General features: G+C 42.7%; 2 protein-coding genes across 2 annotated transcripts; one reads left to right on the top strand and one right to left on the bottom strand.

Annotated features, from left to right (window-relative positions):
- Positions 1–326: 326 nt before the first annotated feature.
- Positions 327–4,928, bottom strand: UQCRH (ubiquinol-cytochrome c reductase hinge protein). Its single transcript, XM_081914048.1, has 4 exons — positions 4,794–4,928; positions 3,203–3,229; positions 1,642–1,803; positions 327–593 (listed from the first exon to the last, which is right to left on the bottom strand). The coding sequence occupies exons 1-4, from the start codon at positions 4,842–4,844 to the stop codon at positions 561–563; spliced, it is 273 nt and encodes a 90-aa protein (XP_081770174.1). The 5' UTR covers positions 4,845–4,928; the 3' UTR covers positions 327–560.
- A 153-nt stretch (positions 4,929–5,081) lies between these two features.
- On the top strand, positions 5,082–12,993 carry LRRC41 (leucine rich repeat containing 41). Its single transcript, XM_081913934.1, has 10 exons — positions 5,082–5,332; positions 5,535–5,621; positions 6,082–6,152; positions 7,268–8,465; positions 9,169–9,420; positions 10,010–10,174; positions 10,423–10,521; positions 11,213–11,335; positions 12,295–12,370; positions 12,725–12,993. Exons 1-10 carry the CDS (start codon positions 5,221–5,223, stop codon positions 12,957–12,959), a joined length of 2,418 nt encoding a protein of 805 aa, XP_081770060.1. The 5' UTR covers positions 5,082–5,220; the 3' UTR covers positions 12,960–12,993.
- The last annotated feature ends 379 nt before the right edge of the window (positions 12,994–13,372 follow it).

The following is a 13,372-nucleotide window of genomic DNA, read 5'->3' as shown; positions in this document are numbered from 1 at the left end:
TAGCCAGCAGCACACACAGGACTATATTGTTTAGGACCCTAAAACCACATACTGTCTACACACACAACCTACCTAATCACCTACATCCTTTCCAATATTTCTTTCACCTATACTATACATACTGTTCTGACCTCCTCTTTGGTTTCTCCCTCAGAGTTACTATTAAGGATATTATTTGCTGTTTTCTGAAGATCTATATGCAATTTAAAGTTTTCAATGTCATGAAAAAATGGATCCTTTGCATTACTAAATTGTCTAATTTTTTATGTTTAACTTCAGAGCATGCTAAGATGTCTTGGCTGTCATAACAAGTAAACATTTTCACATTTGACAGGAAATATCTTTAATATCAGAAGTCTACAGAAACACTTTGTTAAGCAGCCACAAATCTTCTATATAACAGATGTATCCTGATGGCAACTCTTAAATTCTCCCAGAATTACCACAGAGCTAGTTGCATTCACTTTCATATCACACGTGCAGAGCTGCATGTTTACTCAAACTGAATACTCAGGTTTTCATCAGCTATGCATGAGGACGACACAGGCTTATATTAACATTTATTTCAATTTGCTGAAGAGTTTATGAGCCACCTGAAAAACCAAAAGATGAACAAATTAAATTAACAGGAGCTTCTTTAGCAACACATACATTAGTCCTAATAGCCTTCTTTAGGCATTATACCCAAGAGAAATATGTGATGGGGGAAGCTGGAATGAATGTACTAGCTCTGTCCCTTAACTTTTCCCATCTCCCACCAATTTGGGGAGGGTGAACTTTTGAAACAGGGAGCCTTCTGTGCTCGTTGAGACTCCACACACATTACAGAACCATGGAAAACCAGTGTTCTAAAATGCACACAGTGCAAAAGGCTCCACACTTCAGGAATTTATCCTTCAACTTCCACAGGCAATCAAATGGAATGGAGGGCAAAGCTAGCACATGTTTTATTCAGTATAACACCTGAGGAGAGCTACTGTTTTGCTCCCTCTGGGAACCAATGCATTCTTGCACCATATATTCTTGCCTACTTACAATCAAGAAAGCTGGTTACAGAAAAATGTACTTTAGAAGCAACAAGCCAATATTTCATAAACCTCTGCATCGTTATTACGCAACACTCCTTTGTAATGTTTTATTTTGAATTTTTTTAAGATACTATTTTAGGATATTGTTATAAAAATCTTGTAAGTTTATGTTTTCTTTGTTCTAGTTTTTCTTCTTTTGTCTTATAATTCTTTATATTTTTAATAAAGAATATTAAAAAGATAATATCTTAGTTTCCTCTTAGTAACGTTGCTTTGAATGTATACTTTATATTTGACCTTCTTCAGTAATGTTTTATTCTGGATTGTTTTATCTGATGTTTTAATGCGGTGTAAACCGCTTTTGAGATTTTCCCTTTAAAATATAAAGCTGTGTAGAAATGAAATCATTAATAATAACACTTCTAAAAAACTAATTTATAAAGCTGACAGTGTAATTCCACACCCACAAGATAAATGTCGAAATAGTACTTCAATTCAGTTATTCAATCTATATTGACGTTCAGTAAAGTGTCTGTGGCTCAACACTGGAGAAATAAGGTATTTGGCCACAAAATACTGTTCACACTTAGAAATTACTCTGAGACAAACTTACACAGTGGTCTCTAGCATGCAAGAAGTCAAAGAGTTCCTCTGTACACTTCTCCTCTGTATGGGACTTGGATGACACTCGAGCATTACACTCCTCTAAACGTTCCCGAGCTTTCACACATTTCTCAATCTGTTCACAATGCTCCCTTAGGGTAGTTAAAGGATCCTGGACAAAAAGGAAGATATATAATAGGCACAGTTAATGCAAATAAGCGATTGCTAAGAGAGAGGTTCAACTTTACCACCACAAGCTAGAATATAAAAGCTTGCTATAACTTGTCCTGGATAGATGATAATGACAAGCATACAAATGATGAGATCTAAAATGCCAGGTATTAACAGTCCTGTTGTCAAAAGATTATACCTCTACACTTCCAACTTTAGTGTTACAGTCAGGTAAATTACAATCATTTTTCTAAGGTAGAACCAAGAGCCACAACAGGATTATAAATAAGGAGCATGTGAATCAAGCCTAATTTAAATGAGGTCCAGAACCTGTATATGGATTCTAATACAGATGGCTTTCATTCTTGCGCTAGACTGTGGGGGAAATGTTATGGTTAAGTTACATACAAAACCAAGTTGTGGGTGTTTGAAAAATATCCTCCTAAACTGCAGTATTTGAAAGTAGGGAAAGCCTATGATGCAGTACTACACCACATCTCAATATATAAAAGGTTCAAAATAGATATGGAGAAGAAACAGCACTTGTATCACACTTGACAAACACAATTTGTGTATTGATTTATGATTTTGTGACTTATCAGTGCCTAGGTAAAAGTTATATACTGTTGGGAAAGCAAGCAAGCTACACCCAAGTTTGCCAGAATCAATATGTACTCCTATGCCAGTAAGTATACATATGAAGAAACTGTTGTGGGACTCCAGAGATATTCAAAACTATTTAAGTTGTCACTATAAGTATCACTTATTAAACATTATGATCCTGAAGACAGACAGGTTGTGAATGGCACTTTCTGTATGGCAAAATGTGATGCAAATAACCTTTCTACAGCAAAGTAGCTATGTATTAAAACTTAACTAATGCACTTTCAGTTCTGAACCAAAGTACAGGCATACCTTGGAGATAGTGCAGGTTCAGTTCCAGACCACCGCAATAAAGCAAATATCGCAATAAAGTGAGTCACACAAAACCATTTGTTTCCCAAGTGTATATAAAAGTTATGCTTCCACTGTACTGTAGCCTATTAAGCCATGCCCCTGCCCCCGACTGCAGGAGCAGAAGGGGGGGAAATGTCAGTTCCAGCCCTAGCTAGCTCCACTCCTGTGGCCTGAAGAAGGTCATCAGGGGGCTTCCTTCCCCTGGAAGTGGTCAGGCTGCCTGCAGCTGCACCCAGGTCCTCATAAGGAACAGTATCTGTGAGACGCAATAAAGCAAATCTCAATAAAACAAGGTATGCCTGTACTTCCCTAACCCCAGCCTTTTGTACCTTTCCCTGGTTTTCTAAATACAAATAGGGCATTTTATGGACTAGGATTTAAGAAGTTTGCTGCTCTCAAAGGATTAATCTTTCCCCATTATCATTATAATAAAGTTTACCTACCACAAGCTCTTCTTCCTCCTCCTCCTCCTGGACAGAGATGCAAGAAAATAAGAATGGACTCGTAAGTGTCATGATATTTCCATAATAAGAGTATACTTAACCATATCAAAACCAATTCCACTTATTTGCATTTTCGCTATGTGGTACTGTACAACTTCTATTTCATAACACATATATATGTCTGTTATAACAAAAATGTCTGTTATTCCTAGATATTTATTTAAAAGGATCCCTTCAAACTGATATTCAAAACCAATGTATATGTACATTTTAACAGGCTGGAGTTTAAACCTTTCACTAGGCATCTTTCTAACCTGTTAGGGACTTGGTGGCAAGAGGTATAGTGACCACAGTATTGCTGTGGAAATAGCCCCCCCCCCATGCTGAGGGGAAATTATGGCTTAACTAGAACCAGATCAAAACTCATGGGAAATGCTCCAGCTCTTCATGCACTGGAGATACCCTGTCAAGGAGCAGAATGGAAATAAGGCTAAGCCACAGAAGGTCTTATTTAAGAAAGCCTCTTAAATACAGGTAGAACAAACTGAGAAACGGATGTGGTAAAGACTGATGGGAGAGTCAGAGGCAGCAGTTTACTGAACATACTGTGAAGCAACATAATATGGGACAGGATAAATAAAGGCCTGACAGCCACAACAAGCATACAAATACAGTTATAGTGGAATATAAGATATAAACTGTAGCAATGCTGAAAAGAACAGCAGCTGTATAATAGTTAATATTTGCAACCAGAATATTACATCAGGCACTGGGCAGAACACATATATTAAACAGCAAACCTCTGGCAGAGACTACTTATTAAAAAGAAGGGGTAGAAACCGCTGATCTCTTACTTGAAGAGCAGAACACGTGTGTGTGCACGTATACACACGGAAGTCAGGACCTTAATGAAAACCTGTTAAGTTTTAATTTTCACTGTACTCCATTCTGGGCTTCCTCTGGCAACGGAGAACAGATATTTGGCGCTATCTGTTATGATGGTGACTAATAAATATAAATAAATGAGAACAAGCAAGATGCGAGGAGGAAAAATGACTCGGAGAAGGGAAGGATCAAGGGTGGGGGGAGGAATAATAAAAAGAGGGCCTCTGGCACGAGAGAGAGAGAGATTAACCTGCGAGCATCAGGAAGAAAGCAGGGGAGTGTCGACAGGAGACACAACGAGGACTGAATTCTGCCTCCCGTCATGGGTCAGCTCTGTAAAACCCAGAAGCCGGTGGCGAGGGAGGCATCTCGTCCACGGCTGTTTTTACCCCACCCGCTATGGCACTCGGACTGTTTAAGGAAGGCCCATTGACAGGGCAGGCCCATAGGCGTCTACTCGGAAGCAAGTCCCATTGCGTTCGGCGGCGCTTGCTCCCGGGAAAGTGCGTTCAGGGCTGCAGCTTAGGCTATGAGCAGGTCTCCAACGGTCGCTATGTGAGGAGAAGAAACGAAAAAGAAAAGAAACCCGGAGGGAAGAGAGGGAGGCCCAGAGGTGGGGAGGCTGGGAGGAGGGGGAGGGAAAGCACACCATCCCGCATCCCAGAGCAAAGATGCTTCGCCTCGCCGTCTCCCGGGCTGCGCTCACCTCGGGGTCCCCGCTCCGGCCCTCCAGCGCCTTCTCATCCTGCCGCCCCATCGCCGCAAATCTCCCTCAAGCCTGGCTCCGCTTCCCCAGAAGGACGCCGAAGGGTCACCCGCAACCTCGGCGGAAATCCCGCCCACTCACAGCGCGCTTTCCGACGGCGACGACCTTCTTCAGATGGCTCCCTTTCTCGACGTACGCGGGCGGGGTGGCGGCGTTGTCCTCCGGCGTACACATTGCTTTTCGTGACTCTACCAAGATGGCCGCCGCCAGTTCCGCTAAAATGGCGCCGAGAGGGAGGAGGAGGGGCGGGGAAACAGTCGACCCGCTCAGTATGGCAGCATCATACGTCCGCATAACAATGAGTGACCTTCCCAAGATGGCGTAGCCCATCCCTGTTCTCGCTGAGTAGACCAGGAGCCTGAACAGTATGGAGGCCAAGTCTGCGGAAGAGATCTCTGATCGGAGCCCCCTCAGCCTATTTGAGCTCAGCGCGGCGGCAGTCAGCTCCGCCATGGGACGCGTGGAGAGAGAGGTTTGGGGTAAGGAGAGGAACCAGCTGGGACCGGCTCTGATCTCTCCCGAATTAGGATTTACGGGGAGTTACTGTGTTGGCGCTCTTAAATGTGAGGGTCTACCCTAAAGGACGCCAGGAAGCGGGGCACTCTAAATAGGCCTAGTCACCTGAAACCCCTTCTTTCTCTAACTGAAATTCAGCTTTCTCTTGATTTCTCCCCTCAAAAGCACTTCCAGGCCCGATACTTCAAGGAATCTTGCCTCTGCTTAACATCTACTACCTGGAGCGAATTGAGGAGACCGCTGTGAAAAAGGGTGAGCTACTTTGCTGGTCTGGAGGACAGGCGGGGATACAATAGTGCTAGCAAACTGTTGTCTGCTATCCTAGTTTCTCTCTGGTGCATTTAAAAAGTTTATTTTGTTCACACTTCACCAAGTGTGCTTAATTCATTTTGTGGTTGAGACAAATCCTTACTCTCCATATTCCCAAGTATCTGTTGCCCTGGTGTCAATAAACTGGGTCAAGCGGTTTCCCCCCCATTCTTGACAAGGGTAAAATGTCTCAGTGTTTACATTTGAAGCCTAGTTTTGACACTGAATTTGCAGCTTCAGCTATTCTGAAGTCTGGTGCTTTCATCAGAGATGGAATGCTTGCTTTAATTATGTTACAAGTTATGTGTAATTAGTTATGAATTTTACCTGTATGCGTATAATTAACGGTATAGATTTACATTTTAATAGTCAATTTTTAAAAGTATGTGTTATGTTTCCTCAGGTCTCTCAACCCAACCTATATGGTGCAAGCTCTGGTTTGACATAATGAAAACAAGACCTTCTAGATTAGAGGTAGGTTAAGGAGGCAAACTACAAAGCTGACATACCTGAGACGACCAGGTTTTCCACATTCATGGCTAAATGGATTTTATATCTGCCAACTGTGATGATGCTTTGGATCAAGCTTAACTGGTTTCAATTAGACTTACTCCAAAATATGTGTAAATGGGAATGCAATCTAAACCAGGGGTGGGGAACCTTTTCAGTCCAAGGACCGCATTCTGTTGTGGACAATCTTCCAGGGGCCACTTGCCACTGGCAATATTTTCACCAGAGCAAGAGAGTCAGAAAGAGGAGGGTTGGTACCTGGAGCACCTGCCAGCGGCAGCACCCAACTGGCAGCTATTCTTGGTGGCCATTCCCCAAGGGAAAGGCCAGCAGGGCAGGGTGTGTTGGATGTGGTTGCTGGAAGGTATGGGGACGGGGAGGAGCTCCCTGGAAATGTCTGCTGGCTGCATGAAATTAAGTGGGATGGGGAGGCGCATCTGGGCCCAGGTCAGAAGATCCCAGCCCCTACTATAGATAGTTCCAGTTTGTGGAAAGCAGAGTAAACGAGAAGTTAGCCTCTCAAGTTGGGTTCACACTAAGAAATTAAAGAGAAGGATTTGATGAACATATGCAATTTGTTTACTAAGATTATTAGGAGCCCAGGACCTCTGCTGCCTTCTAATTACTACAAAATTAATGTATGGTTTGGACTGTCAGAAGCTCACACAATTTTGCAACCTAACTGCAGTGAGAATGTGATTTACAGACACTTCTGTAAATCTAGCTTTTAGATTCCATTTTGTTTTTACTTTAAAATACTTAATAAGATTTCCTTTTTCCTGTAAATATTATGAGGTTCTCACTGAAGTAGTAAACCTGTACCTAGGCTACACTACTTCAGACTAGAATGAACGCCCCTCCATACAAAAACATCCTCACCCACAGATAATTAGATGTCAGGGAGAAGAATTTGTGCATATCTTTTTCTCAGACTTGAGTGTTTTCCATCTTCAGGGATTTCCCCCCTATGTATACCATCACATGACCCCCCTACCTTTAGTATGCACATCAGCAGGAACTGTGATGTAAGACACTGTGGTGCAATGGATTTATCACAGTTTGGTTCAATTTGATTGCAGAGCATCAAGTGTTGGAGGAAGAAGTTCATTGAAACTTTCTTCTCAAATGTGCTGCGTGGCATCCTGGATGTGTCTTTACACCAGCGCCTAAGTGACCCTTCCTTTTTGCCCCTGCTGCACACTTCGCGGCATGTTACCCAGCTTACCATCTACAACATGCTTGAGGGAGTGTCAGAGCTGATGGCCAAACACAATCAGAGTGTCCTAGAAAACTTGGCTGTCTCCCTCACATCCCTGACATTCCGTCACCTCCTCTCCTCCAGTCTGTCTACTAGGCAACAGTTGAGTTTGTTCCTTCATCGCCTAATTCATCATGGGGCTGTGAACCACCTCTCTATGTATTCTTGGCCTGACCCTGACCCAGCACTTTTAGCCCTCATTCTGAAAATGAGTGCTGGGGTTTGGCACCCTGGAAAAACACTGCTGGACCAAGAAAACCTTTGCCATCTGTGCAGAGAGAAATGTGTTGACCAGAGCCAAAAGCTAGATGAAGAGCCTTGGGGTTCAAGACAGCTATTTCAGAGTTCAGTCAGTGGCCAGCATAATAATAGTGATCTGAGGAATGAGAAACTGTTACCTAGTGTGCCTCAAGAATCTCTTCTGGGCTTTCAAAATGCAGTAGAATTGGCCAGAACTAGCAGCGAAACTCTAAAAGCCCCGGTGGGATGCAGATTGGGTTGCAATTCTAGGCAAAGCAAAATGCAGCAGAGCTCATGTTCAGAAAGTTATAGTGCTGAAGAGGGATCTGTCACTTTTATCCCAGCAAAGACATTTCAAGATGTCCCTACTTTGGAAAAATCTCAAAAGAGGCGTAAAGCTGTAACAGCAAAAAAGCGCAGCTGCCATCAGAGGAGCAGCAAAGTCCCTGCAGAGTCAGAAGACCTTTATGACTTTGTCTTTGCGATTGCGAGGGAAGAGGAGGAGAATACACCGTGTAGCAAAAGAAGGAATGCCAAGGAGGAAGAAAGCCTTGCTAGCTGTTCTCGTCTCTCAGAAGAGGCTGCCAGTAGTTCTGGTACGGTTTGCACAGAGGGAACCCGATCTGCTGGGGTGCCTTCTCTAAAAACAACGGGTCATTTCCGAAGTGTGTCCACGCTGGAAGTGTTCTCCATCTCTCTGACCAGGAATACATGCCAGATGCTGGGGAACCTGCTGAGCTCTTGGGTATCTTTAGAAAAGCTTGTTCTGTCTTTGAATGGTGAGTGAGAAACCAAACATTTGTCTTCCGGTGTTTTTAGCAAAGCAGAGACAGCTTTCTTTCTTTCTTTCTTTCTTTCTTTCTTTCTTTCTTTCTTTCTTTCGAGAGCCACATTGATCCATAGTTCAGGGTGTATCAAAATGGGGCATGGCGACAACAAGGCTCCTTTCCTAAAGACTTCCCAACCAGTTTTTCTATCCTGTTTTAAATAGTTTTGTATCATTCATTAATAAATTCAGATATAATAATAATAATAATAATAATAGTAATGATAAAAAATATTTTTATCTATTCATTTCTTTAAAATTATGCACCACGGGTTGTAGAATGAAAACCTCAAAGCAGTTTACAAAAGTTAATGGACAGATATGGGTGAGGCCTTGTAGGGGCGTGAAAAACTTTTTGGAATCAAATATCATAGTGGGGTACCTACAGGAGTAATCAGAAAAAAAACCCTATTATTTTTTTAAAAAACTTTCTAAAAATAGAAAATGGGAAGCTTGAGAAACACAAAAACCCTTTTTACTTCATGGCATCATAGCAGGAGACTCACTGGAGTAGTCAATACTCCATTCTTTTTAATGACAGCTTTGGGAATTGGGGGCTTAAGGACCACAAGAACCTTCAGGGGGTATTATGTGACGTAATAATCTTGCTGTGTGTTTTCACTGCCTATTCCTGCCTCTTAAAATGTGTTTTCCAGGCCTGGGCCCCGGCATCTTCAGTATCCTCTCTGGGCTCCGGGCCCTGTCTCGCCACAGCGATTACCGCCTCCGTGTGGTGCGCATCAGTGACATGTTTTCGCATGTCCCCTGCATGAATCTTGTTCATGCTTTCCTGAGTGCTGTGCCGTTGCTTCAAACCCTCTTGGTCAGCTTTGATCTCAAAACCGCAACAGAGCGGGGCAGGCCGGAAGAGAGCTGGGACTCGTCACCCTTTGAAGAAGAGATTCCAGGTAATACACTGGCCAGTTCCAGACAAACGTTTTATTATTCGCTTTCCTTTCCTGCATGTGTGAGATCATTTAATTTTTCAGTTATATACTGCAGTGGCTGCCTAGTCACTTCAAATTTCCTGCTTATCTTGCAGCCTCTTTTTAAGGATGTGTTTGCTCCTGCCCTCTCAAAGAGCAGCAAAGCATTTCATTTCTATACTGTCTGCACTATCAATGCAGTGGATGCAAACTGCTCCTGATTGTTTTGGTACAACAGCATCTGCTGAGATAGAACACTTTGGCCTGCTAGAGTAAGTGAATGATGTTAGTGATGCAGCCTGATTTGGAATCTGATTCTAAGTCTTCCTACCAGGTTCATTTCAAATCCCATCAGTCCCAGCCAGCATGGCCAATGGTCAGATATAATGTTGTTGTAGTCCAACAACATGTGGACAGGTTCCTCACCACTGCTTCAAAATGGTAGCTCAGGAAAAAGCCAGCTTGCGTTCTCCCTCTTCCCCTCACTTTATGTGCCTTAATTCATTACTTCCTACTTTAATCAAACCATATTATTGTTGTTGTCCGTCCCCCGTCCCCCCCCCCAATCTAGAGAGCCATTTGGAACACCTTGAAATCAGATTCCCTAGAGAGCCTCTTCAGACAAGTCTCCTGGTGCCTGTGTTGAAGGCCTCAAGGTCTCTCCAGAGCCTCTCTCTAGACAGCGTTGCAATTTCCTGTCCTCAAGAAGTTGGGCTTCTCCTACAGGCACTCAAAGGTATGATGGAAGCAATTTTGCCCTTTCCACAGCTGCTCAGCAATGGTAGCAATTTGCCAAGAGATAATAACATCTTTGGCCCTCAGTCAGCGAGGCATACAAGGTTATTGTGTGAACTGCAGGCAGAGCTAAACTAGTCTAAAACATTCTTTTCAAGATCTTCAACATACATTCTACTGAACAGGAAAACCGTAAGCAGCAGGGGGCTCCATTTCTCTCTCTCTCTTAAGATCCTGTTTCTCTTGCAGAGTACAGCCCTAGCCTGAAGAAGCTAAGCTTTCATGATGTCAACCTTTCTGGCCACTCAAAAGAAGTCCTCCTCCTGCTACAGGATCCCGTTCTTCAAGGTACATTAAATGCACTTGCCTTCTCCAAACTGGTATTGGCTCTTATCAGCGACCACCGTTGCAGGCAGTCAAGAAGGAGATTTCTGCAGAGGCCTGTAAGTTTTGTGGTCATCCTGTTTCAAAAACTGTGTCATTTCAATTTAATAGTTTTGTGAAGAGCTGGATTTTGCCTCATACAGTGGTACCTCAGGTTAAGAACTTAATTCATTATGGAGGTCCGTTCTTAACTCGAAAGTGTTCTTAACCTGAAGCACCACTTTAGCTAATGGGGCTTCCCGCTGCTGCGCGATTTCTGTTCTCACCCTGAAGCAAAGTTCTTAACCCGAGGTACTATTTCTGGGTTAGCGGAGTCTGTAACCTGAAGCGTCTGTAACCCAAGGTACCACTGTACTCCATATAGCTCTGAAGTTCTACCTGATGGAGGTTGAGTGGTGTCAGAAAAAGAAAGCTAGCACATTGTGACGGAAAAGTTACTTCACACCTAAAGAGGTTTATTCAAAAGGGGTGTAAAGCTTAGAGAGAAAGGAAAAGGGTGCTTATATACACTATTCATTAGTATATCCTTAAGTCTCCTTACTGGATTATCACTGTGCTTTCACTCTGTGGTGCTGCCTTCATTGGGCTATGCATGCAGTGAATCAAATTTCAAACCATAGACAGGAGGAACATCTTCATTTTTCTCTTGCAATAGAAATCACCTTTTCATTCTGTCGGCTGTTTGAAAACTGCACTGCTGAGCTCCTGTCCGAAATAATAAACGTCGTGAAGAAGAACTCAACACTGAAGAGCCTCAGACTCCCTGGAAATAGGCTGGGTACGTACAGGAGGGCTGCCATGTTATCAAGAATGTTGGTACTTTTGTCCCGTCCTTCAAGCCCAACTGGCATAGGCTGAGGACTTCAGGCACAACTATTTTTTGACACATGTATCCTCTTGCTTACCAAAATTCAGGCCACACTAAGTCGATAAAGGTTGCCCAGGGCACTTTTTGTCCTTTTCCAGTTCACCTGTTCAACTAGCCACCCTTTCTAATTTGGTTCCTGAATGCTCAATCCTTCAATATGTGGGGCTTTTATGTTGCGTGCTTAAATCATTGTCTAGTTTCAGAATGATCTGAAACAGAAATGGTGCTGAATTATGTCTGCTGTAAGGTTAGTCTACACATGCAGCAGAAATAAGTGGAAGAACTCAGTGCTTCACTGGCACAGAAGGAGTCATGCTTCATGAGAAGTATTAGACTCACTACTGCACCCTTTCAGGGCGCTACAGAAGGCTAATGGAAAGCCACGCTTTACTAGCCTTGATCATTTGAAAGAGAAGATTAAGAATAGACTAACTTGCACTGAGACTTTGCAAATGACTGCCAAAGGTAAGTATGCGTTCTCACGTTGCATGAGATTAAACAGTCAGTGCTTAAGTAGCTATTTAAGGAATTTAAGCCAGAATATAGAATTCAACTTCATTCTTCAATAAGTGGTAGAATGGGTGGCACCACTTCAGATTGTACATAGGAGCCTCATTTTAAAACCCTGCATGGCAAGGAACAAGTTGGGTCAGAACTTTACTCACCAATGTGATGGGAGTTTATTAGCATGTTTCCATGGCAGAATATTAAAAATTGTATGTCCCTAATCTCCTGCCTGAAGGGGTGCAGTCTACTGCATGAGTAGACTAGGCCTGATTGCTGCTGCTTCACCATTTACCACTTGCAATTATGTGCTTTATATGTTCCCTAACATTCATAGTTGGTTTTCTTCCACCCCTCATTATTAGGAAATCACAGGCTTGTTGCATTGGCTGACATTTTTTCTGAAGATTCATCTTCTTCCATCTGTCATCTGGATTTAAGGTAGGTTCCACTTCCTCTGAACACAAAGCCCTATTGGGGAGGGGGCATGGGGGAAAAGAGTGATATGTCTGTACTAGGATCCAATGTGCAATTGTATTTTCATTCATTCACCAATTACTTTTAAAGAAAGGTGTCAATTTCCAAGGAAAATGACTCTTCCTAGTATACTTTTCTGAAGCTGGGAAGTATTTATACTTGAGTACTTGAACAATTTAATTGTTTAATGTCTAATTCATAGTAATATGAAACCAAGTGTTTTCTTAGTGTAGTTACTGTGATGGGAGAAGAACCATTATTCTATACAAATGTCATCTGCAAACAGCAATGGACTAGTCTAACCCTATTTTCCTACAGCTCTAACTGTATCAAACCTGCTGGACTCCTGGAGTTTGCCAAGAAGCTGGAGAATTACTTAGCCCAACGTGGAGAACAAATCAAATTCACCAAGCTGTGCCTCTATCAGAACTGGCTGGACCAAGATACCGTAACTGCTCAAGAGGCTCTTTGGCGGCTAAAAGCTATGTGCAGCATAGTCAGCGACACTTGGGATTCATCTCAGGCCTTGGCTGACTATATCAGTGTGATGTGAACTTATCTACTAATAAAGCTGCCTAATCAATTTACCAGGATTCAGTTTTCCTGTTTTTTCTAGACAGGCGCAACCAAAACTGGGCTTACTTGAGTACGAACACACATTTTTATAGTCAGTGTCAGCTAGGGAAAAAAATAACAGAATGCTTAAATGGCTTAAGTGAATTATGGGAAATGGGTTGCAATAAAATATCAATATTATAAAAAGAGTGGTACTGTTTGCCAGAGTGTATTCAGTTGCCATCTTCTGATTACTTACTCCTATATAAGTCCCGTGGGGGACGCTGTGGTCTAAACCACAGAGCCCTAGGGTTTGCCGATCAGAAGGTCGGCAGTTTGAATCCCTGTGAAAGGGTGAGCTCCCATTGCTCGGTCCCTGCTCCTGCCAACCTAGCAGTTCGAAAGTATGTC

Source organism: Podarcis melisellensis, assembly GCF_964234715.1.
Source record: "Podarcis melisellensis genome assembly, chromosome: 6".
In the NCBI taxonomy this organism is placed as follows: domain Eukaryota; kingdom Metazoa; phylum Chordata; class Lepidosauria; order Squamata; family Lacertidae; genus Podarcis; species Podarcis melisellensis.
This window is presented reverse-complemented; position numbering and strand designations above follow the sequence as displayed.